General features: G+C 42.3%; 1 protein-coding gene across 1 annotated transcript; it reads left to right on the top strand.

The window, feature by feature from the left end:
- Positions 1-394: 394 nt before the first annotated feature.
- Positions 395-26588, top strand: LOC149444040 (uncharacterized). Its single transcript, XM_089655015.1, has 9 exons — positions 395-511; positions 3323-3372; positions 3452-3529; positions 7236-7327; positions 11624-11737; positions 16317-16371; positions 17766-17828; positions 25209-25267; positions 26442-26588. The coding sequence occupies exons 1-9, from the start codon at positions 418-420 to the stop codon at positions 26443-26445; spliced, it is 609 nt and encodes a 202-aa protein (XP_089511141.1). The 5' UTR covers positions 395-417; the 3' UTR covers positions 26446-26588.
- The last annotated feature ends 378 nt before the right edge of the window (positions 26589-26966 follow it).

The raw sequence follows: 26966 nt of genomic DNA, 5'->3' as shown, positions 1-26966 counted from the left end.
CAGCAAATCCACATTCGGCTTGGGTTTGGTTTTTAAAGTCAGGTCCATGTTTGTTTCAGAGGTACGAGTATTGCACATGAAATCAGAGCGCTGTAAGGAGATCTTCGGCTGCCAGACAGCACTGGCCTCCAAGGACTAGGATTTTCTGGCAAGTGTGTATTTTTTTTGTTCTTCTACAGGGACAATTATTAGAGAAATGGAGTTTAGTTTTACCTAGGTAGAGTGAAGTTCCAGTTCACTAAAGTAAATGAACAGGCAGCATGTGGCGTTCCCCAATAGGAAACATTGCTTTAGAAATGCAATTTGGACTCTGAACAGCAGAGGGCAGCAGCGCACCTCCCGGTGTCCCTTAGAAACAGGTTTGTTGCCCAGTAATGACTCTGTCCACACAATACATGTGTCACCAACAGTAGCAATATGAAGGGTGCTAGCAAAAAGGTAAAAGTGCACAAAAGTGTGCAAGAAGCTCCTAAAGGCGCTGAAGAGAAAGAGACTGCCCCACAGGGTGAAGGTATGAAGAATTGTGGGGATTTATTGACTGCAGACTTTTATAAATCTAAGCTTTTCACAGGGGGTCATGTTAATGCGTGGGGTAAAAGTGTAACTCCTGACTGCAAATGTGACTTCTGAAAGATAAATATTAAAGTATTTCTAAATCCAAATTCTTTTTTAAATTTTTAAGTTAGGAATAAAGTGGACCTGGTAGTAAAGTGCACTGATGAGATCACATCCCCCCCCCCCCCCCCCCTTGTGAACATGGCTGCATAAGAACTCATTCAGATGCAGCTAATCTTGTCCGCATGTCGCAGCACTTTGGCTACATACAAACTGGATGATTAGCTGCGTCCAGAACCATCAGCCCTACACACAAAGGGGGTTTATTTCCTAAAACTGCATGGTGCAAAATCTGCTGCAGACCAATCAGCCTCCAGGTTTTATTGCCACAGCCTAATTGAACAAGCTGAAGTTAGAAGCTGATTGGCTCCCATGCACAGCTGCACCAGATTGTGAGTGCTCCAGCTTTAGTAAATCTCCTCCAAATTGTCAGCATCCAGGGCTGGCAGAAATCCTGTATGTATGTAACTGCTTGTATGAATAGAGGGTACAAATCTGGTCATGCTGCTGTTCACACATGTGTTCATGGTGGTTTCCCTGCTGGCGAGAATTGCAGATTGTTGCTGGTTAGGACTCATCTGAATAAGTCCTAATAATAGAGGAAATACATATGTTTTAGGGGAAAAAGAATAAATCCCCAGCCCTTGTCCTGCTGGGAGTGGCATCACTATCCTTTATTCGAGATTCCTGAGCTATGATGTGTACCCCAAAGGGCACTCCAGCCCAGCACATGAGCATCTTTTTGCAAGTTTTGGGATCCCCATTGTTCCCAGGATCTCGTCAGAAAAAGAATGATGTCATCCTTGCCTAAGCAGCATGCATGAAACACAAAGTTTAGGTCAGTAAATTATTTAGCATGTTTCCTTACAGGTACATATTTCTCATAACTATGCAAATATTTTTAGCGGGATAGAGACCCTGATCCCCCTGACCTTCACTATCAAAGTGTTACTAAACCCAGGACCCTGCATTCACTATATCTGATCTCCCACAGTACACAGAATATGGAAAATGTAATTATTTTAGTAAATATAAACTGCTAAATACCTTTTCTCATCAGCAGTTAGAGCAGTCTTGTGACTTCTATCAGTGTTCAGCAGAGCACCGGTTAAAGCTTGTAGGAGGAGTTTTCTTTCAGGTCTAGGAGAACGCAGAACCCCTGACCTCTGTCTGGACAGTGCTGATTGGCCCTGTGCTGATCACATGCACTCTCCCAAGAAAAAAAAAAACCGTCTCCAGCAATACGCACTAAACTGAGCATGCGCAGAAGGGCTACGGGTTTAGTCTGTCTTATCAGGAGATAAGAGGTGGACATTTGAACAAGAGGAGGAACAGAGAAGAAGGGATCAAATGGCCTTTTTACTCCATGCAAAGGATTAACCCCTTAGGTTCCACAGTGAGTATAACAAGCATTCTTTACTGCATATACAGACTGATTTTACTGTTGTGGGTTTAGTAACACTTTAACTTTAAGTGGCAGTAAAGGTAACCAAAAAAAAAGGGTCCATCCTGCAGGTTTAAGCCGTAATATGCTAGTATGCACTGCATACCACCACATTATGCCAAACGTATCTTTAGAACAGATCCCTCCAGCAGCGCACTGTCACCACTGACAGGGATTCCATCTTCACCTAGTCTTCGTCGGGGTTCGCGGGCTCCGGCTGTTTCATTAGCTGTGCTGCAATTGAGTCAGTCCCATGCATGCGCGTGGGAGCCCTGGGCACGGTACAGAGCTCTAAAGCAATGGCACAGGTATGCTGTTCCTTCAGGACGCATGTGACGGTGACGTCACCACCTGCTGCTCCCTGGAATATCTCCTGAATGGTACACATTTTGGAGATATGGGGCAGCACAGTGGCTAAATGGTTAGCACTTCCACCTGGCAGTACTAGGGTCGTTGGTTTGAATCCCAACCATGGCACCACCTGCCTGGAGTTTGCATGTTCTCCCTGTGCCTGCGTGGGTTTCCTCCAGGTACTCCGGTTTCGTCCCACACTCCAAAGACATGCTGGTAGGTTAATTGGCTCCTGTCTAAATTGTCCCTAATATGTGTATGTATTAATGTGAGTTAGGGACCTTAGATTGTACGCTCCTTGAGGGTTAGGGACTGATGTGAATGTACAATATATATCTAAAAGCGCTGCGTACATTGATGGCGCTATACAAGTACCTGAAATAAATAAAATACATTTTTCCTACAGATAAGCTTTATTATAAGCTCACCTGTAGGCAAGAGTTGCAAAGTACATTTAAACCGGCTATAGAGAGATTCAAATTTGTATGTTTGAATTTCGACCCATCTATGGGCAGGCTGGTTGTAATGAAGTCAATGAATAGTTTGATTTCACTACAACCATCCTGTGTTTTTTTTTATTTTCATAGAATCACTGTCGGCAGCTACAGCCACCAGCAGTAATCACTGTATTCTGACGGCGGGGAAGCCTAACGCTGCCAGGATATTATAGCACAGCAGGAGGGATTCCCCCATCAACACTAATGGGGGGTTTCAGGAAATTTTCTTTCCTTCAACCTGTAGTTGAAGGAAAGAAAATTACATAATCTATGGCCATAGCTCACATTTGAAATGCAGTCACAATCCTCCGTTCCATTGAAAACTATTTCTAGAGTGCGTAAGAATGATGTCACTATATGGAACTGTCATCTAAGTCTCTGTATCTTATTGTTCTCTGTATATTTTTATTTTAAGGTGATAAACAGCCAGTCAATGATGATCTTCCTGCAAAATCAGAAAACAAAGTGAGTTGTCAGTCACTGTCCATAACATGGGCCTTACACAGATAATGCGCATTGTAACAAGGACCCTCTTGTCTTCCAGGAGCATGTAATGGTGTTTGAAAGTCTTTGTGAACGAATGCTGTCAGCTATGTGCCTTTTACAGACCAGTGTATCAGAGGTGAGGAAAAAAGACATGGGTGGGGGGGTTACTTATTAACCTCCCTAGCGGTCTGATTATTGTAAGTATTTCTGTGCTCAAAGCGGTACATTTTTTGCATGGAAATATGTCGTTTTTTTATTGTAGGCCTGTAATTTTTAGGAATAACTCACTGAAATCTGTCGGAACAAGAGTCTAGTAAACATCCCGGGTATGATAGAATTTGAAACTTGAAATCATAAATTATAATAGAATAAATAATAATATAATAATAAATGTAATTCAATAATGTAATCAAACCAAAAACACTGAAATTTGAAATATAGCGCCAAGTTCGCACATCACTGAGCAAAGTCGCAGAATCGTTTTCAGTGTCTGATGACGAATTTCCCCACGAATCATTATCACTCAATTCTGCAAGTGGTTCTGATTTACTATCGCTGTTCTCTAGTTGGTCTAAAACCGCTTTTGACCTAAAGGGACGCTTTTTGGACACCATGGACATTTCTCAGTTTCAAGGCAGAAAGAACAGTCAAAATGCAGGCAGGGCACAGGACAAAGCACTCGGGACAAAATGTATGTGAAATGGTTTGATACAGTAATGTAATACTATCAGATTTTAGTGTATTGAGGGAATGTAAAATTTTTACATTTTTGAATTTCCCGCTGGTTCCATCCCCCATACGTCCCAACGCTCGCAGGGAACGGAACCCAGAAGACAGATGCTGGCATCGGCCGAAGGACATGGCCGGGGATGCTGCAGGGGGGACATCGCGGGAGCGAAGGACAAGGTAAGTGCAGGAGGGATCCCCGAGCAACGCTGCAGGGTAATCCCAAGTGTAGCTCAGGGTTACTGCTTCTGGTACTGAAAGTTAACCCCGAGCTACACTCGGGAACAGGAGTGGACTGACAACTCATGAGGCCCCAGAGCAATAGGGGATCATGGGGCCCCTGTGTCCTCGCCCACACTAAACTCACACCCAAAAAAGCCTATGAAAGGTACCAGGGGCATCTCATGGGGCCCCCTACTGACCCTGGGCTCTCAGGCAGTGCCCGAGCACCCGAATGGTCAGTCTGCCCCTGCTCGGGAATACCGCCAGGGGGGTTAAAAGTGAAGAGTGTAAAATCAGGTGTAGCTCTGCATAGAAACCAATCAGCTTCCAGCTTCAGCTACCATGCACAACGGCACCAGAGGACAAGAGGGCACTCTTTACTTCTGGAGGAAAAAAAAAGGAAATCTCCAAACACGGAAAGGTTTCTTCACAGTGAGAGCTGTGAAAATGTGGAATAGACTCCCTCAAGAGTTGGTTCTTGCCAGCTCAGTGGATTACTTAAAAAAAAAAAAAAAAAACAGGTCTGTATTCTTTCTTGGATACACAGAATATAACTGGATACTAACATTTATAGGTAAAGTTGATCCAGGGAATAACCGATTGCCTCTCAGGGGATCAGGAAGGAATTTTTTTTCCCTGCAGGAGCAAATTGAAACATGCTTTGCTGGGTTTTTGCCTACCTCTGCATCAACTGTGGGTATAGGATTATAACTTTTTTTTTTTAATTGTTGAACTGGATGGACTTTTGTCTTTTTTCAGCCAGACTAACTATGTAACCAGCTGCATTCAGCTAGGGCGGGTGTCGGCAACCCGCGGCTCCAGAGCCGCATGCGGCTCTTTTTCACCTTTGCTGCGGCTCCGGAGCACACTGCCCACCAGGTGACAGGCAATAGGGTTGCCGTAGCTCAGTGGTCGGCAAGCCGCGGCTCTTTTAACCTCCCTGGCGGTTTTCCCGAGTGTAGCTCGTGGTAGATTTTCTATACCACGAGCTACACTCAGGCTTACCATGCGGCGCTGCTCTGGGGGTCCCTGCAGCACTTACCTTGTCCTTTGTTCCCGCGATGTGTCCCCTGCAGCGTCCCCGGCCATCTCCTCCGGCCGATGCCGGCATCCGGCTTCTGTGTTCCGGTCCCCGTGACGTCGGGACGTACGGGCGCCGCCGGCGGCGGGAAATTTAAAAAATTTAAAAAATGTCTTTTTTTTTTTTTTTCAATAGTAAAACATTGCTGTTTCATCCCATTTCACATACATATTGTCCCTAGTGCTTTGTCCTGTGCCCTGCCTGCATTTTGTCTGTTCTTTCTGCCTGGAAACTTAGAAAAGTCCATGGCGTCCAAAAAGCGTCCCTTTAGGTCAAAAGCAGTTTTAACAGCGATAGTAAATCAGAACCACTTGCAGAATTGAGTGATAATGATTTGTGGGGAAATTTTCCTAAAAATTACAGCCTACAATAAAAAACTATTTCCATGCGAAAAAATGGTACCGCTTTCAGCACAAAAAATCGGAAGGAATCATACCGCTAGGGAGGTTAATGCAGCTCTTCTGTGTGCCGGGCGCTCGCTCCCCTCCCTCCTCTCGGGCGGCCGCCCCAAAAGTCAGGACTCTGCAGCTAGCCTAGCAATGGGCAAACTACGGCCCGGCGGACCTTATAATCCGGCCCGCGGAGCGTGGCAAACATTGGCTGTCAGGATGTAGGCGGGGCAGCGTGACGAACTCCTCTCCTCTCACAGTCCGCCCTGAAGACCAGAACTGCGCGGGAACACGGCGAGAGGAACGCGCGGAGTACAGGTAAGTGAATTGACACAATATGGGAATGAATTACTATAGGGGGGATGAATTACTATAGGGGGGATGACTTACTATAGGGGGGATGAATTACTATATGGGGGATGAATTACTATATGGGGGATGAATTACTATATGGGGGATGAATTACTATAGGGGGGATGAATTACTATGGGGGATGAATTACTATATGGGGGATGAATTACTATAGGGGGGATGAATTACTATAGGGGGGATGAATTACTATGGGGGATGAATTACTATATGGGGGATGTATTTTCAGTTTTAAAAATGTGGCTCTCAAAATAAATTTTAATCGTGGTTTTGGCGAGATTTGGCTCAGTTGAAAAAAAAGGTTGCCCACCACTGAGCTAGGGAAACCTAGCAAAGTTGTTTCAACACACTATCTTCTTCAGGGGTGGAACACTCTGGAATATACACAGTAGTTTACAATCTAGTTCATGGATTATTGACATTTCATGAGGTCAACAGATTACATATTTGACAATAAAACAAAAACGACACCATTATTGTGGCCCTGGTAGTGGGGAATTACATTCCCTCTGCATGATGAGACATCCTTCTTGAATGAACAACAACAAAATATGGCAATGTAAGTGTAGTTTTTCTTTTAATGTCAAATATGTAATCTGTCGACTTCATGAAAGGTCGACAATCCATAAACGAAATTGTAAACTACTGTCTATATTCCAGAGTGGTATCTCATCCCTGAAGAAAATAGTGTGGAAACCATTTCAATACGCATTGGATTTCCCAAGATGAATAAAAAAACAATCAAGAGAAAATGGTTGTGGGGTGAAAATCAGCTGTGGGGGATACCACTGGATTTGTACCCCATCATGTCATAATTCGTACTATGCGATATCCAAAATCCGGCGTTTGTGTTTGGAGCTTGCTTTGCGAATATACATGGAGATTATTTTTATACATTTGGTATATTTTTAAGTTTATAAAAAAATATTGATCATTTATTTCCAATACTCTGTAGTAGGTTGCCTTCAAAAGATGAGTACTTTTGTGCCTTGTTTGTTTGACTATAGAATTTTATTGCACATTTGAGAACATAAAATTCTTTTTCTTATCACCAGGTCCTAGATGTAAAAGATGAGTTAATTCTACACAATGTGCCAAGCTGTGTTCAAGCCCAGATGTCACTGTCCACATCGAGGCTATTTAGAAGGTACCTATGGCATCACAAAAATACATAGAAGTACATGCAGCTACTCTGAGGCCTGGGGTAGGAATATATAGTGATCCTTGTTGGTCAAAGGGCAAAAATGTATTATATTGCAACTTACTAGTATGGTAGTTGTCTGGGTTTTTATTTTTTCAGTCTTTTTTAACTTTTATTTTCACCTAGTGATTCTGTCAGTAACACGCTGCCTGTTCTAGGGCAACAGCACTCAATCACTGTACTGTATGTATGGTGGAGCAGTGTTGTCGCCCTAGGTCAGGGAGTGTATTAGGAGTACTGAACACAAGACCCTCCTGTCTTCTCCATAACATGGAGGGAGTTCTGTGTCAACAGGTATATATTTGCACTCAATGCACAAAACACTTTCATTTGTATACTTCAGTCGATCCTAAACTCAACGATTGACTCATCCACCTCACCAACCGCTCCACATCTGCCTCCCCCCTCTGCCAATCCCTTCATTGGCTCCCGATTGCCCAACGCATCAAGTTCAAACTGCTAACTCTGACCTACAAAGCCATTCACAATGCCACCCCAAACTACATATCCGACCTGATACCCAAATACTACCCTACCCGTGCCCTCCACTCCTCACAGGACCTCCTACTCTCTAGCTCCCTGGTCTCCTCCTCCCACGCCCGATTGCAGGACTTCTCTAGGACTTCCCCCATCCTCTGGAACTCCCTACTCCAATCCATCAGACTGTCACCTACCCTCCTCACCTTCAGGCGCACCCTGAAAACCCTCCTCTTCAGGGAAGCCTATCCCAACCTCACCTAACACCTGACCTTACCTAACAACTAACCTCCTCCACTCCATCCCCCACAGCCATTTCCTCCTGTACCACCTTCCCCTCCCTCCTAGATTGTAAGCTCGAAAGAGCAGGGCCCTCGAACCCCTCGTGTATTGTATTGTTACTGTCTTGTCTCATGTTCTGTCCCCCTTGCTACTGTACAGCGCTGAGCATACCCTTTGGCGCTATATAAATACTGTATAATAATAATATTTAGCAAACCAAAAAGGGTGCAAAAAAGAGATGTTCTTAGGTTTTGCATGCTTAAAACCATGTGAATAAAATATTTTATAGCATGGGTTCTAGTAGATTAATTTTTTTGTTTTCTTTTTTTTGTTTGTATATTTTACTTTTAACTGTGCCGTCTAACCCTTTTCCATGTTTTTTTTTTTTTTTTGTCTTCTGATCATCTTTTATAATGCTGGGGGAAATCTAAATATGGCTCAAGTAATTTTTAAGGGGGCTGTATGGAGCACAAATGTAGAAGCATTGCTTTGTAAAGGAGCTGCAGTAGCAGAGATCTCTATTAGCCTAATGTAAAGGTGGCCATAGATAACACATTGGCTGATCAAAAAAAGAAACACATAGATTCCTCCAGCCATATAATCAAGGTGGACAGAGGAATACTGGGACCAGGGGCGGACTGACCATTTGGAAACTCAGGCACTGCCCGAGGGCCCGGGGTCAGTAGGGGGCCCCATGAGATGCCCCTGGTACCTTTTTCATAGGCTTTTTTGAGTTTGGCAAGGATACAGGGGCCCCATGATCCCCTATTGCCCGGGGGCCCCATGAGTTGTCAGTCTGCCCCTGACTGGGACATTGTATTCTGACAGTAGGACTCCTCTGCTGTTAGAATACACTGATCAGCGGCTGCTGCCGATTGACCACAGTCTCTGATTGACAAAAATTTTCCAATATTCTTTTTTGATAGAAGTCAATCTAATGATCGAATTCTATTGAACAGAGATGGCCATACATGGATCAAAATTCAGCTGGCCTCTGCTATACTGGACAAATTCAATCCATCTATGGCCAGTTTTAGGTCAGTTTTTTTCATTCTCCTGAAATATGACCCTAGTCCAGTGTTTCCCAACCTTTATCCATTCAGGGAACCATTGAAAAGTAATTTTAGTCTTGGGTCACTCCAGTCTAAGACTTGCTTCACATTACTGCATGTTGGGGAATTTGTGCAAAATCATACACATTCCTGATACACAAACAAACGTGCTGCCCTTTAGCAGATACGCAGGGGTGACATTAATTCGTAATGGTACCCCCACACATTGATAAATGTGGGGGTTTTTTGGTGCTGAGCGATTTGAAAAAAAGGGGATTAAAACAGGCATTGAGACAGGAGACGACATAATGCCTTCCCACAGCCTGTCAAATGCCTCTGAAAAGCAATCCAAGCATAGATTGCTTTTCAGAGGAGCGGCAATCCTTGCAGCTATTATATATGACCCCTAAAAAGCAGTTCTGATTGTACAGGATTACATGTCAGGATTCAAATAGTGTACATACACATACATATAAACACACACGCACACATGCAAACACACATATAAACACATACATACATACATACATATGTATATATATATAAATACTGTACACACACATATATATATATATATATATATATATATATATATATATATATATATATATATACTGTACATACACATATATATACTGTACATACACACACACATATATATGCATAAATATACACAAATATAGACTTTAACCAGCTGCCGACCGCAGATAGCCGAATGACGGCTTCACTGCGGCCGGCCAGTTCTGGGTGGACGTCATATGACGTCCTCCTAGAATGCGCTCTCCTGCGCGCCCCAGGGGGCGCGCACCCGGCGATCTCCGTGATCGCTGTGTCCTACGGACACAGCTGATCACGTGATGTGGTAAAAGGCCAATCACAGCGGCCTTTTACCACGTGATCAGCGGTGTCCAATGACACGCTGATCAGAGGGAAATGCAAGTGCCGGTTCTCGGCTGCACTTTCCTCACGCTGTCAGATCGTGAGGAAAGTACTGCCGAGAACCGGCAGTTGTCAGAGCGGGGATCGGCACCGATCATCAGGGCACTGATGATCAGTGCCCTGATGATCGGTGCCCAGCAGTGCCACCCGCAAGTTCCGCCCAGCAGTGCGCCCACTAGCTCCGCCCACCCGTGCCCAGCAGTGCACCCACCTGTGCCCAGCAGTGCACCCACCTGTGCCAATCTGCAGTGCCACCTACCTGTGCCCAGCAGTGCCACCCACCTGTGCCCGCCCACCAGTGCCACCCACCTGTGCCCACCCACCAGTGCTGCCCACCAGTGCCACCCACCAGTGCAGCCCAGCAGTGCTGCCAGTCAGTGCCGCCAGTCAGTGCCCAGCAGTGATGCCAGTCAGTGCCATCTATCAGTGCCCATCATCAGTGTCACCTATCAGTGCCGCCTATCAGTGCTGCGTATTAGTGCCGCCTGTCCATGACCCCTAATTAGTGCTGTCTATCAGTGCCGCCTATCCATGCCACCTCATTAGTGCTGCCTATCAGTGCCCTTTAGTGCTGCCTATCAGTGCCCATCAGTGCCGCCTATCAGTGCCCATCAGTGCTGCCTCATCAACGCACATCAGTGAAGGAGAAAAAATACCTGTTTGAAAAATTTTATAAAAGAAACAAACTTTTTTTTTTTTCAAATTTTTTGCACTTTTTTTATTTATAGCGCAAAAAGTAAAGCGCCCAGTGGCGATTAAATACCACCAAAAGAAAGCTCTATTTGTGAGAAAAAAATGATCAAAATTTCATATGGGTACAATGTTGCATGACCGCGCAATTGTCAATCAAAGTGCGGCAGCGCTGAAAGCTGAAAATTGGCCTGGTAAGGAAGGGGGTATAAGTGCCTGGTAGGCAAGTGGTTAAAAAAAGTCCCTACTATACCTGCACTGGCACTGCCAGGTACTGCACTATAGGGGGAGCTGCAGAGCTCAGCATACACGCGGTGCTTTCACTCTTCCCTTCTGCTCCTGCTGTGCCGCTGTACGGTTAGGAGAGTTCATGGAGTGTGATCCACATGCCTTTCTCTACCAGGATGCCGCAGCACCCCTGACAACCTTAAGTGGCACCCCAGGGTGTCCAGCTCCCCGGTTGGGAATGGCTTTGCTAGTCTAACAGTTCCTATATCATGTTTGCAGTCTCTGACCATCTCTTGTAGCATGGCTGTAGTCTTTGGCCATCTCCTTCTGCCTGTTTGCAGTCTCTAACATGGTCTGTGCAGCCATTTGGTGATGTCAGGAGCTGGACTTGTGGCCCTCTACATCAAGTAAATAATTAAATTGACCATCTCTGATCTAAAGAAAGTCCGCTCCGAATAACAACTATTGCTTGTCACAATGTACCTTTCTCTAGAAAAAAAAAATCTCCCGTAATGCATACTACTTCTCACAAAATGAGTCTTATGGTATAATAATGTTCCATTATTTTCTTAAGCTTGACAGATCTGTACGTCCCCAGCACAGAACTTGTACGTCTGGTCCGTGTGTTTGGGCCTCAGTGGGAACAGAAACAAATGATCCTCAAGCAGCTACAAGAAGAACATGAAAGGTGTGAGGATTGGGGGCAACAGAGGTTTGGATAGTTTGAATGAGAAAAGTATCCACAGGCAGTATTACTTACGATCGTGTAGAATCCTAGTGGCTGCAGGGGTGGACTGACAACTCATGGGGCCCCTGGGCAATAGGGGATCATGGGGCCCCTGTGTCCTTGCCCAAACTCAAAAAAGCCTATGAAAAAGGTACCAGGGGCATCTCATGGGGCCCCCTACTGACCCCGGGCAGTGCCCGAGTTTCCAAATAGTCAGTCCGCCCCTGAATGGCTGTGACTATGTTTGCTCCAGTTCTGTATACGCAGGTTATCAGAGTGATATGAGATGAATGTGCTATTATGTATCTACTCTGTGTATTATTATACAAAAAAAGATTTTGGTAACACAAGTTGCACTGGCTGTGTGAAAAGCGTATTTTTTGACAACCCGTAACATCTCTGATGTCTGTAGTCAGATTAGTTTAGGTTGTTTTTGATTGGTTGTTATAGATTTTTCGCAATTTTCACATATGGGGGAATTGAAACCGGAGCAGCTCTGCATGCCAACCAAACACTTTCTATCTTCAGCTTCTTCAGTTTGAAAATGAAAGGTAGCAGCTCATTGGTTGCCATGCATGGATGCTCCAGATTATGTCTGCTTCAATGTTGATAAATTCCCCTCATAGTCTTTGTACTTTCATGAGACTGCATTATCTCCTGAAATGTTTGTACGTTTCTTATGTGTAAAAGGATACCTAGTAGTTTTTTGTAAGCATTCACTTCATCCCTTCCCTGAAGAAGCTCACATTATAGTGTCACAACCACTCTCTTATGCAAAATGTGTCAGTTAAGCTGGCCATACCTGGAGCTAATGTCGGTCATTTGATAAGGAACCAGACAAAATTTGAGCTGCGAATGAGCCTTTCGGCACTCTCCCACCCAACGTCCTTCAATCTGAAAGTCGAAGAAGCCAGACAGAAAAATTCAGCTGAACAGTGGCTGCATCCATTCATAGGAAGCCACTTTTCAGTATTCTGCTGGCTGTCAACAATAGCTGGCAGAGGATACTCCTGCTTCCACATTGCTTAGCATGGATGAGGGACCAATAGACTCCCCTCATTTGGCCAGCAGGACGGATCAGGGAATATTTTACAGACTTTAAAGAGGAAGATAATTCACATACTAAGTTTTGTGGGAGAAAACCCGCACAAGCAAAGGGAAACCGTTAACATTTTATGCAGATTGTCCATATTGGGATTTAAACCAATGACCTAGAGCATCAAGGTCCCCTGCCTTGAAAACCGGAGATCTTGGTATGACTGACCCAGTGCAGGTACTTACATGAATATTTTACTGTTTTATGCACTTTCAACAATTTCTACACTGATTTGCACATAGACCACAAGAGCTTACAATCTATAGTCAAACACCTTTTAGGGCCAGGATGGAAGAGTTTTGGTTTTGGTTGTGGAAGGAATTCCGAGGAAACCAACAAAAAGTTATGGGGACGATAGAACACTATGTAAACATACTGTATAGTCTTCTGTTGGAGTTGAATTCAGAACCTCAACCCTGCAAGGCCACATTGCTAAATATTACATAAACTTTATCATGTGGGACTGAAGATTAGAGAACCGGGGGGGGGGGGGGCTGAAAGAACATCTCTTTGTATTTTGCTTGGTAGCCAACCCACTTAACATTCTGACTTGAAGGATGATGAGGAGTAGCAGACTGGTCGTCATGCGCATCCCATATAGTATTTTAGACTCCTGAACATTGCCGTAGTATTAAAGAATTTTTTTTTCATTTAAATCAGATATAAAATAACAAAACTCACATGTATTTGATTTTTATTTTCAATCTCTCCTCAATGCTTGTTTTTTTCATTATCCTCTGGCTGTGACAACCAGATATGTGTATCTTGTGAGCTGCTTTGTGCACTATTTACTTTGTCTTAGTAAACAGCTGCCAGCTCTCTAAAGTTCGTACACACGATGAGAATATTGGGCCAATGATTTTCCTTCTTTTTTTTTTTTTGTGCATGCTAAACTTCATATCAAGAATTAGGGGCTTAAGCCCGTACACATGATGAGACTATTGGATGAATGATCGTCCATTTTTTTTTTTTTCTGCATACTAGCCTCCGTATCAAAAACAAAGAGGTTACTAAAGTTATGAGAATTCTTGTCTGACAGAATAAAAATTCAAAGTCATGTAACATATTGTATTGTATTTGTATTGTATTTTTGGATAAAAACTGTACTGGTTAAACAAATATCATAAGATCTGGCATCAAACAAGAAAACGTTTTGTGCTTGTCCCTTCGAATAATTTTGGACGAAAGCTGTGCACTGTACTAACAATCAGGTTATCCTACGAACGCTTCAAAAGCGTTATTTTTTGTACAATTTTCTGATCGTTATCGTTATGAGGCTTAACACTCTCCTAGCAAATGTGCTCAGATAATGATTGCAGTAACAGTGCAGCTCTATTCCCACTTGTATAATATAAATCAAATCTGCTTTCCTTCTAATGTTACAGTCCATATAATAAAGTCTTTATTCTGTGATCTGTGATTTTCTTCTTCTTGTATTTATTACCCAGTTAGATTGTGCTCTCACCTGATTATATTTACCTTATACTCATGTATGGTCAGTTCATGCCCTAAAACATGTATATCCTCCAATGGTCAACATGAATGGTGTATCGGCTCAGGTGTCCTGTGTACTTCCACCTCTTTTCCACGTTCTCAATACTCAGTGATACATGTGAAAAAAATAAAACAAAATAGTGCCTTATTCTTATAGAACTATACAGTAATATTTCAGATGAATACTACTCACATGCGTGAAAATATACTATGCATTTATTATGTACAACCAATGTACCACCTTCTCTTTAATATGTCAGCTTTATAGGTCAACTGGATGGAGCTGTTACATTAGAAGGAAAGTAGATTTGATTTATATTATACAAGTGGGAATCGCACGTTATTGCAATTGTCCTCTGGCCATGCTGCTTGATGCCGGTTGACTCTGAGCTGGCGGGATCTATGGAGTCCTGTATATACTATATTGCAAAAAGTATTGGGTCACTTGCCTTTACACGCACATGCTCAGGCACTGATGTCTGACAAGGAGGCCTGGTTGGCAGTGTCCGCTCTAATTCATCCCAAAGGTGTTCTATCGAGTTTAGGTCAGGACTCTGTGCAGGCCATTCAAGTTCCTCCACCCCAAACTCGCTCCTCCATGTCTTTATGGACCTTGCTTTGTGCACTGGTGTGCAGTCATGTTGGAACTGGAAGGGGCCATCCCCAAACTGTTCCCACAAAGTTGGGAGCGTGAAATTGTCCAAAATGTCTTGGTATGCTGACCCCTTAAGAGTTCCCTTCACTGGAACTAAGGGGCCAAGCCCAACCCTTTAAAAACAACCCCACACCATAATCCCCCCTCCACCAAACTTTACACTTGGCACAATGCAGACAGGTAAGTATCGTTCTCCTGGCAACCGCCAAACCCAGACACGTCCATTGGATTGCTAGATAGAGAAGCGTGATTCGCTACTCCAGAGAACACGTCTCCACTGCTCTAGAGTCCAGTGGTGGCGTGCTTTACGCCACTGCATCCGACACTTTGCATTGCACTTGGTGATGTAAGGCTTGGATGCAGCTGCTTGGCCATGGAAACCCGTTTCATGAAGCTCTCTATGCACTGTTGTTGTGCTAATCTGAAGGACACACCAAGTTTGGAGGTCTTTAGCTATTGACTCTGCAGACAGTTGGCAACTTCTGCGCATTGTGCGCTTCAGCATGTGCTGACCCCACTCTGTTATTTTGTTGTAAGTTGATCCAGGGAATATCCGATTGCTTCTCGGGAGATCAGGAAGGAATTTTTTTCCCTGGAAGAGCAAATTGGATCATGCTTTGCTGGGTTTTTTGCCTTCCTCTGGATCAACTGTGGCTATAGGATTATAACTTTTTTTTTTTATGGACTTTTGTCTTTTTTCAGCCAGGCTATGTAATTTTACATGGCTTACCGCTTCATGGCCGAGTTGCTGTTGTTCCCAGTTGCTTCCACTTTGTTATAATACCACTACCACTGCAATAACAGTTGACTGTGGAATATTTAGTAGCAAGGAGATTTCACTGATGGACTTATTGCACAGGTGGCAACCTATCACGGTACCACGCCTGAATTCACTGAGCTCCTGAGAGTGACCCATTCTTTCACAAATGTTTGTAGAAGTAGTCTGCATGCCTAGGTGGTTGATTTTATACACCTGTGGCCATGGAGGTGATTTTAACACCTGAATCCAATGATTTGAAGAAGTGTCCCAATACTTTTGACAATCCTTTACATGCGCGCTTCTGCTCTGTACCCTGAATCTATGTGCAGCCACTCAGAATGCCACACACACAGTCTGTGTGAGAGACCTACAGAGGAAAATCCACAAAAGCCTTTTCTCCCCCTCCACAGTGGAGTCGCTATAAAAAATCACCCAATGCATGCAAATTTTGTTCCTTTTATCTGATTTAAGAAAAAAATATTACTTTAATACCACTTTACGCCTTAAGCTACATTTTTATGTCTATTGTTGACAGGCACCAGAGGCTCCTCTCTTTGGCTCTTCAACGGATACAACATTTGGAAAGTCAGGTAAGTTGGAAAGATAAAGACATGCTTGTAGTTCTAATGACCTATGATTTAGAAATTACTGGTATATTATACAATATAATGCTTTGAGTGATCTTTGTATGCTGTCATTTGGGCCCCAGGAGTAAATCCTCTAAAAAGTAAAGTAAATGGAAAGCAGACATTTTACTATATTAGCCAGTGAGGGGTTCTACTTTCCTTTTCCAGCCTTCACTGAGAAAATAAGGAAAATCATATTTTTGTGTTAATAACTCTACTACTTTGATTGTAAGCTCGAAAGAGCAGGGCCCTCGAACCCCTCGTGTACTGTTTTGTTACTGTCTTGTCTCATGTTATGTCCCCCTTGCTACTGTACAGCGCTGAGCATACCCTTTGGCGCTATATAAATACTGTATAATAATAATAATACTTTAATTGTTACATTTTGTCTTTATAAATAAGCATATAGAAATTAGCGTGGAGCAGCATATACATTTTTTTTGGCATTCTTACGGTTGGAGGTGTTAAGTGTGAGAATGCCACATTCCCTGCAATAGATTAATTTTTCTTGAGTTTTATATATAGACTTTTAGGAGCAGCAGAATTCTATTTACAAGAGGGTGAGTATTCCGGGAAGTCTTATCTACAGATTGCTTTAACCTTGTTTGTAAGCAGGGGTGTATTTATCACAAGGCAAACAAGGCATCTGCCTAGGGCAGCATTTTTCAGGGGGGGCAGTACTGCCCCTCAGAAGAAGAGACGGAAGAAGGGACACACGCAGCATGGGAACTTGGTGGGTTCTAAGAGAGGTTGCGGGTTTCATGACAGTGTATGCACAGCCTGACTCTCATTCCCGGAGATGTCCGGAGCTGTGAAGGTGAGTGTCTTTCTCTCTTTCGCCATGGGGGCTGGTTGCTGGTGTATGGGGGGCAGTGGTAGAGGAAGGCTCTCTCGGGTGGGAGTCAAGGGTGTTGTTGGTCAATGTCAGGCTCTCTCTGCGGGGGGGGGGCGCCAATTTTTGTGTTGCCTAGGGCAGCACAAAACCTAAATACACCACTGGTTGTAAGGAAGTCTAAAAGCATGTTCAACAACTAAAGAAAATTCATGATGACTGCAAATAAAATGGAAAGGTTATAGTTTTTTAAATGGTAAATTATGTTGAATCGCAATGTTGGTATAGCAATGGTGGACATATTTTGGTTAGCATACTGTATTTCCAATATAGCAAAATGAGGTGCATTTATAAAACAAAAAAGCAAAGACACGTGAATAGGATTTCACAAAGCGAATTTTCTCTTCCAAAGCAAGTCAAATGTGCTCTTAATCAGAAATTCTTTGTTCCGTATTGATCGCTTGCATGTGGCAATGTGAGAGGCAGACTTCAGATATTCTGATTTGTCCACTTATTTTCTCCTCAGTTGCACAGAGACACTGAATCCCAACATTACAGGAACTGGGAGAAGCTGTTTGTCAGACTAATGGTGAGTATTTACCCCTTTTCTCCACCTTAGTGAGATAATGCTTTTAATTCATTTTCCTCCTTCGGTGTTAAGCTGGCCATACACTAGTAGAATTTCAGTCAAAAGTTTTTATTTTAAGAACATTTATTCAAATCAATGGGGTCATATCAACATTCATTTTTGACCATAGTGACAAGAAAATTCAAAGGAATAGAATAGAAAATGTATCTTGAACGAACTCATTTCTAACAGTGTATGTGGCTTTTGTTTAGGAAAGTCCATCCACTCCAAAATTGAAGGTTAAAAGCAAATACATTTTTGAAGTATTTTTGAATGATGTTCATCAAGTCAGTAAATGTAGTAAGAACTGTCATACGAATGTTCGCTTGAAAATCTTGTAGTGTATGGTCAGTTTTAGTCTCTATGGTGCCTCTATTTCATCCAAAGCTGAAGATTCAGGGGTCTTTTTATTGGTGGTTTCTCCTGCTTTTCTAATGGAATCCTTTCTTTTCAATCTAATATGAATTTTGGGTGAAAGTTAACAAATAGACCCCTAAGACCCCTTTCACATGAATGTTCTGATAGGGTCCACCCAGGGTTTTTTCTCAGAGAATAGCTTCAGGCCTACAATAAAAAAAACAACATATTTCCATTGAAAACAATGTACCACTTTGAGCACATAAATACTGACATAATCATACCACTACGGAGGTTAATAATGTTTGATTTTATTTATTAATAATTTTTTGTCTCCTAATCACTGTACTTGTCACTACTGTGTGATATATTTAATCCCACATTTAGGGATTCACGGATCTATTTTCACTACCTTTCACTATTTTTTGGCTAATTTATAGCCTTTGTGGTCACCATTATTATCAGTGTGATAATTGATCCCATATTTCAGGGATTCACCTTTTATGTTGATTATTATAGTTCATAATTTTTGGAGCCCCATTAGGACTTTTTCACTTATATTCTTGTTTATTTCTTTATCATTACATTATCAATTCACTATTTTTGTCTCACTATGGATCCCCTAATGGATCAGTTCACTTTATGATCTGTGAGTGATTGGTTTGTTGTATTCACTGAATTGCACTGGTGGCATACATTAGTCACTTATAAGTTTGGTACGAGCCATTTTGGATGATTCAAACTGTTTTTATGTGTATTCTATTCTATTTTACCCACTTATTGTCTATTGGTATGTTACATCATTTATTGGTTTATTGATCTGATTTTTTTGGGATAAGCCAGTGTGGGAGTAGTGTAGTATTGGGGTAGCGCTGCACCAATTCACTTTATATCAAAGGGTGGATGTGGCCAAATTGCCAAACAATGGGAGGGCCTTATAAAGGCATTGGTTAATACAATAAGTGCATTCTGCACAAGATTCAGACGTACACTATATAAAAAGTGCAGGGTATAGGAGTGCGCTATGTACAGGGTGTGGAACTCACAAGTGTGCTATGTACAGGGTGCAAGGCTCAGGAGTGTGCTATGTGCAGGGTTCAGGAGTGCGCTATGTACAGGGCACAAGGCTCAGGAGTGCACTACATACAGAGTGCAGGATTCAGGAGTGTGCTATGTAAAGAGTGCAGGGTTCAGGATTGTGCAATGTACAGGGAGCAATGCTCAAAAGTGTGCTATGTTCAGGATACAAGGCTCAGCAGTACAGGGTACATGGTTCAGGAGTGCCCTAATTTACAGGGCACAAGGCTCAAGAGTGCAGTATGTACAGGGTGGAAGGCTCAGAAGTGCTCTAGGTACAGGGTGCAGGGTTCAGGAGTGCACTATGTACAGTGTACAATGCTCAGGAGTGGACTACATACAGGGTGCAGGGCTCAAAAGTGTGCTATGTATAGGGTGCAGAGTTCAGAGTGTGCAATGTACAGGCTGCAAGGCTCAGGAATGTGCTATGTAGAGTGTGCAGTGTACAGGGTGCAAGGCTCAGGAGTGTGCTACAGTATGTATAGGGTGCAGAATTTGGAGTGTGCAGTGTACAGGGTGCAAGGCTCTGGAGTGTGCTATGTATAGGGTGCAGAATTCGGAGTGTGCAGTGTACAGGGTGCAAGGCTCAGGAGTGTGCTATGTATAGGGTGCAGAATTCGGAGTGTGCAGTGTACAGGGTGCAAGGCTCAGGAGTGTGCTATGTATAGGGTGCAAGGCTCAGGAGTGTGCTATGTATAGGGTGCAGAGTTCAGAGTGTGCAATGTACAGGGTGCAAGGCTCAGGAGTGTGCTATGTATAGGGTGCAAGGCTCAGGAGTGTGCTATGTATAGGGTGCAGAGTTCAGAGTGTGCAATGTACAGGGTGCAAGGCTCAGGAGTGTGCTATGTATAGAGTGCAGTATACAGGGTGCAAGGCTCAGGAATGTGCTAAAGCTGTCCTCACCCAAATCCTCTCTCCTCCACCTAGAGAGTATCATAGAGAGGAGAGAGGGGTTGTTACTGGAGGACAGCTACAACTCACAGTTGCTGAGCTTCTATAGGCGGCATACACGGGCTTTGGAGGAGCTGCTGCTGGGACACTAGAGCGGCTGGCACATCCTCCAGCCCCTCCATCCTCGGCTGTCATGGGAAAAGTGCAGTGCAGGGAGGGCTGTGTGCATATCACCAGGAGAAGTGCACACTGCCAGGAAAGGAGCCTGTCAACCTGTGGAAGAACAACTTGTCACCTGTGCACACAGAACATAGGCTTCTGTGTGAAAGTGACAGCAGTGAGCAGTGGGCAAGGGGCTAGCGCTGGAGGTGGCGCAACTCCAGACAGATCCCCTGCTGAGCAAGCAGATCACAGGCAGAGTCCGCCCCATGTGAAAACGTCTTAGTTATTGTCTTTTAGTTATACATATAAAAATAGAGGACAGCATAATGTATGTGATCAGTATGTGTGCCAATGATTTAAAAATAAACATATAAAAGTACAACGCAAAAAATGTAAACCAAATCTGTGCTCAAACAAATCAACTATCACATTTCATTGATCAGGATTAGGAAATTGTGCCTGGAAAGGAATCTTCTGTGCAATATCCACCCACAATACACTAATAGTGAGCAAATTAAGTCTCTTACCAGAATATATTGACACGCTTTCAACTGAGCGCTCAAACAGCGCTTTTTGGGATAAACTTCACAGACCACATCCTCATTAAAGGCTCAGCAGGACAACCTCCTTTTATAACCAGATGACACTCCCCATCACTTGGTTACTACGCTCATATAAAGCATAAACAGCCTCATGTTTCTTGATGACGCCACCTTATGATGAAATGCGTAGGTAGAATCTGTGTGACATCATCGCGCAATATACCGTGGCATATCTTCCAGGACTTGGATTTGGATTTTTTTGTGATATGCTTGCAAATCTTATTTATTGTAATGTAAATTAATATTTTAATTCAATAAATCCCTGTTTTTTATACTGCACCATGAGGCTGTTTATCTTTATGCCTTTTTTGAGTGGAGTACCAGTGAGCTGGGTGCTTCTGGACCGCTGGTGGGGAACGTCCTCTAGTTATAAGAGAAGGTTGCACTGCTGAGTCTGGATGGATGGTAAACTGTACAACTCAGTTGAATAACAAACTGAAATCTTTTAGGTGGAGGGAAGTAAAAAAAAAAAACTAAGATAATATGGTTGCATAAGTGTGCACACCCTTACACTAATACTTTGTTAAAGCAGCTTTTGATTTTATTACAGCACTCAGTCTTTTTGGGTATGAGTATATCTTGACTTGGCAATATTTGCCCACTCTTCCTTGCAAAAACACTCCAAATCTGTCAGATTGCAATGAAGTTCCTCTTCATGTTCAGCTTTCTAGCAGAAGCCTGAAGGTTTTGAGCCAATATTGACTGGTATTTGGAATGGTTCATAATTCCTCTACCTTGACTAAGGCCGCAGTTCCAGTTGAAGAAAAACAGCCCCAAAGCATGATGCTGCCACCACCAGGCTTCACTGTGGGTATGGTGTTCTTTTGATGATGTGCAGTGTTGTTTTTGCACCAAACATATCTTTTGGAATTATGGCCAAAAAGTTCAACCTTGGTTTCATCAGACTATAACACATTTTCCCACATGCTTTTGGGAGACTTCAGATGTGTTTTTGCTAAATTTAGCCGGGCTTGGATGGTTTTCTTTGTAAGAAAAGGCTTCCTTCTTGCCACTCTACCCCATAGCCCAGACATATGAAGAATACAGGAGATTGTTGTCACATGTACCACACAGCCAGTACTTGCCAGATATGCCTGCAGCTCCTTTAATGTTGCTCTAGTCCTCTTGGCAGCCTCCCAGACCAGTTTTCTTCTTGTCTTTTTGTCAGTTTTGGAGGGACATCCAGTTCTTGGTAATGTCACTGTTGTGCCATATTTTCTCCACTTGATGTTGAGTGTCTTCACTGTGTTCCATGGTATATCTAATGCCTTGGAAATTCTTTTGTACCCTTCTCCTGGCTGATACCTTTTAACAATGAGATCCCTCTGATGCTTTGGAAGCTCTCTGCAGACCATGGCTTTTGCTGTAGGATGCGACTAAGAAAATGTCAGGAAAGACCCACTAGCACAGCTGAACTTTATTTTAAGATAATCAGAGGCACCTTAAATAATGGCAGGTGTGTACTGACTCCTATTTAACATGATTTTCAATGTGATTGCTTAATTCTGAACACAGCAACATCCCCAGTTATATGAGGGTGTGCACACTAATGCAACCACATTATTTTAGTTTTTTATGTTTACTCCCTTCGCCCTAAAATATTTCAGCTTGTCAGTTTGTTTTTAAATTGAGTTGTATAGTTCATAGGTCACATTAAAGGTGGAAGCTATAGGTTTTCCTTTTTTTCTCATTGATTGAACTAGATGGACTTGTTTCTTTATTCAGCCTCAGTAACTATGTAACTATATAATTCTAAAATCGAACCAGTGGTCGACCAAAGAATTGCTGGGGTGTTAAAGGCAACCATGGCAATTGCTGGGGTTCAGCGGAAGATGGCCACCATATTTGCGTTCCTGTAATAGAGGTTGAATCAAACTACTTGAGATTTAAACATAATAACAATTGTTATGGTGAAAAAAATGAAGGGGTTAATGACATCGAGCATGACTAAGACAAATGCAGACCATACATGGGTTGAATTCTGAACAAATGTTCTTTAGAAAATGGAAAATTTCGTGCATTTTGTAATCCGATGGTGCCACCGTTGATTTCAAAATTCGACCAAGTCTTCAATTTCACCTCATGTTGTTACAGAAAAGAATTTTCGTGGCTGGGAATCTTCTTTTATTTCCAGGTCACAGCTCATGCTCTTTTCATTTTTGATTATATTTCTCACAAGATTCTCCCAGCATTGATTAGAAATTTTTAAAAAAATTCCACATGCCTGATCACTGAAATCTGATGGCCTCACGAAAATCAGCCAATAATGCGGCCAACTAATTGTGTGAAATTCAAAAGAAAATTTGTTCGGAATTCAACCCATGTATGGCCAGCATAAGATATTGAACCAGCAATTGTTGCAACTGTAATAATGAAGATCACAGGCAGTAATTGGCTGGGTGTTGTTAATTTACAAAATATGGTTAGTCTTTGGTTGACTGGAGTGTCCGTTACGCTGGTTCAAAGAGGAAAAGTTGCAGCAGCTGTTGGAGTGCAGCGTCAGAATGAATTGAGCGTGTGCTTGCATGGTTTCAGTGGAATGCAACATGGTAAATGACCTGGGATAGTAGCAGCCACTATAGTTGTCATCTACCAGAATCACTCCATCAGGATTGGTTGATAACCAGGTTCATCACAAAGTACAACTGACAACATTAGCTGGCCCTCATTGTGAGGATAGAGTAATAAATGCCCCTATTGTTATTTGTTATGATGCGAAGCGTGTATCTGAGAGGGTCCTTAATTCAGCAATCCACATTCGACTTGGGTTAGGTTTCTTAACCACTTCAAGTCCGGACACTTTTACCTCCTTCCTGTCCAGGCCAATTTTCAGCTTTCAGTGCTGTCACACTTTGAATGACAATTGCGCGGTCATGCAACACTGTACCCATATGAATTTTTTAGCATTTTTCTGATACAGATAAAAGTTTATTTTGGTGGTATTTATTCACCACTGGGATTTTCTTTTTTTTTTGCTATATAAATGAAAATGTTCAAAAATTTAGAAAAAAAGTGTTTTTCTTATAAAATTTTGCAGATAAATAATATTTCTTCATAAATCTTGGCCAAAATGTATTCAGTTATCTTTTTAGTAAAAAAAAATATCCCAAATTAGTTTATAACCAAAAATTATAATTTTTCCAAAACATTTTTTTACATTTTTATATCATTATTTGTGGTTTTTTTAACCACTTCCAGTCCGGACACTTTTACCCCCTTCCTGTCCAGGCCAATTTTCAGCTTTCAGTGCTATCACACTTTGAATGACAATTGCGCGGTCATGCAACACTGTACCCATATGAATTTTTTAGCATTTGTTTGAGACAGATAAAGCTTTATTTTGGTGGTATTTATTCACCACTGGGATTTTTATTTTTTTTGCTATGTAAATGAAAACGTCCAAAAATTTTGAAAAAAAGTGTTTTTCTTATAAAATTTAAAATCTTATAAAAGCAATAATTTCTCCTTCTCTCTGGCTGCATTTTTGCAGCCATTGAGAAATACTGTGAGAGCTGTGATTGGTCACAGCTTGTTACATGGTACAAGGCTGTTGTGAATAGCCCTGTACCATGTGACCTCTGTGATCATTCACACGTAGTAAGCAATGATGTCAGAAGTGATATCTTTCTTACTACTATTCATTTGATCATTGATTGGCCAATCAGTAATCACATGATCGGGACCTCACACAGAAGTCCCGTACAGCGATCAGTGTTCCACTGTGTTCTTCGGACACCCAGGGAGCGCGCACAGACTAAAATGGCGGGCGCAGTTTATGAACGGCAACCCGCTCCTGTCCGGCAATTTATATACATGGGCCGGACGGGAAGTGGTTAAAGTCAGGTCCATGTTTGTTTAAGAGGTAGGAGTAATTGCATTTAAATCTGTCTCTATAATGTCAGCGGTTAGGCGAGATGTCTTCAGATGGCGTGGATATTGTGGAGTGGGCTTAAGCCACTGCCATCTTGGTCTGTTGCATGCATATCCCACCTTCCCTATGAACCCCAGTAAATGGTCTTCCCTCATCCAACCCACAGGATCAGTGAAAACAAACTAGCTTACCTTTAATGTAGAAAAACTGTCAGTGCTGCTCTTCAGTGGAATACAAGAAGTTAACAAACAGGTTTTTTTTTTTACTTCTTCCTGGAGTTCATGTTTGACACCCCTTGTGTTTGGATCAGTCTTTAGCTTAGGAACATGAAGGCTTCATCTGACGATAGTAGTTTACTCGTGTTTTTATTTACTTTCACAGCGTATGGGACCAGATCTAGGTTCACCTGAAATACCACCATGTGACTTGGATATCAAAAGGTAACTCAGGCATTCAATCCAGTGGACACACACACACACGGACACACACGCACGCACGCACGCACGCACGCACGCACGCACGCACGCACACACACACACACACACACACACACACACACTCTTTAATAAAATATATTCTACTGTAAAAGACATCATGGTTTCACCCAGGGATGAAGGTTTCTGTGTTTATTATAACATTTAAAATATTATTCTTGTTTGCGTGTTATGAGAACACTAAATGGATAAGTTGTCAGTACAGGAAAGTTCACCAACTGCCACTTTTAGCTAATGTCACATTGTCTGTCACTGACTAATATCACCATATTTAATCTAACACAACAAACACTTTACTCCTGTGCTAGGAAAGGACTCAGTAGACCCAATAGGAATGTTCTGGAATATGCACTGCTTGCTGCCCTCAACAGACCGGGGTGGTCCGAATACACTGGATACAAATGGAGAAACAAAAAAAGGGTGCACCGACCTAGTGCATTATCGTTTAAAATAATTTATTAAAGAAACAAAAATAGCTTTCATACTCACAATGGACATAATAACACAGGCATGTCAGACTGAACAAGAAGTATGATCCAAACATCTGAGTCCATACGATGGAACCCTGGATGACCAACTGACTAATGCGGTTCGAGGACACAACCTCTTCCTCAGAGCCAACACTACAGGAGTCTGCACTTCTCTTTATAGAAGTTCATTTATATATATATATATATATATATATTTAATCTGTCATGATTGCATAGCTATAAAGTATAGAGTATATCTATCACACTAGGGGCTTATTCACACATGATCCCAATGCACCACAGTGCACACATTTGTGTTAGGCCCACTGCATTAGACAGTCTGTTCAAAGTAAATGGGCTGTAATGCACCTCAATGCATTAAAATTACAGCATGCTGCATTTTTTTTTTTATTGCAGCACAAGTGCATTCTGATAATACGTTGGTGTGCTATTAAAAAATAATGGTACCCCGGAGCACCATGTGCTGTTTTACCAAGCATTACTGCAAAGGACTGATTTGAACAAGCTCTAACTAGTGTGTGTGTATTTTTATTATAATAAAGTGCTATAAAACATAACAAATCCACAAAGTTGGATTTCCTTCCAATCTACTTCTGACTTTTTTTTACAATATGTATTTATTTTAACAGGTAATAAAGGGTAAGAAGAATACTATTATAGAATCTCTATGGTCACAACAGGTTCAACTGCAGAGCATCAATATTTGTTACAATGAATGCTAAAGACCCAAAATACAGTATAATAATGCCAATAGTTAATAAACTATATAGACCCCAGCTGGTGTTTCTTGTTTTATTTTTTTGTGTTCTTCATGTTTGTGTAACAAATATTGTTCCTGCATGGTGAGAATACATTGAATCCCTAAAATTGTCTTGAATTATTTAGTAAATTGGATCCTCAAAAAAAGAAAAATCTCTCCTAAAGCGTCATTACAGCTTCATTTTTTTTTTTTAAATTAAAATAACAAACAAGTTATACTTACCTGCTCTGTGCAATGGTTTTGCAGAGAGCAGCACCGATCCTCTTCTGAGGCCCCCTTCCAGCATTCCAAGCTCCTCCTCTTTGGCGAGTGCTTGCTTGGGAGTGAGCCCCCACAGGTGCCCCCCTGGAAAGTGGCTTTCCATGGGGTCACCCATGCGGGTTTGCTCCCAAGC

The sequence above is a fragment of the Staurois parvus genome, unplaced genomic scaffold (genome assembly GCF_062004578.1).
Source record: "Staurois parvus isolate SC_StPar_1 unplaced genomic scaffold, SC_StPar_1.0 ptg000818l, whole genome shotgun sequence".
NCBI classification, from domain to species: Eukaryota; Metazoa; Chordata; class Amphibia; order Anura; family Ranidae; genus Staurois; species Staurois parvus.
Note: the sequence above shows the minus strand (reverse complement) of the source record. Positions and strands in the feature narration are given on the sequence as shown.

Bases quoted from the DNA above. Each gene is read 5' to 3' on its own strand.
- LOC149444040 (XM_089655015.1), top strand. From the start codon at position 418: ATGAAGGGTGCTAGCAAAAAGGTAAAAGTGCACAAAAGTGTGCAAGAA. The intron at 3,373-3,451 runs GTGAGTTGTCAG...CTTGTCTTCCAG, and splicing joins CTGCAAAATCAGAAAACAAA to GAGCATGTAATGGTGTTTGA. The intron at 11,738-16,316 runs GTGTGAGGATTG...TATTGTTGACAG, and splicing joins CTACAAGAAGAACATGAAAG to GCACCAGAGGCTCCTCTCTT.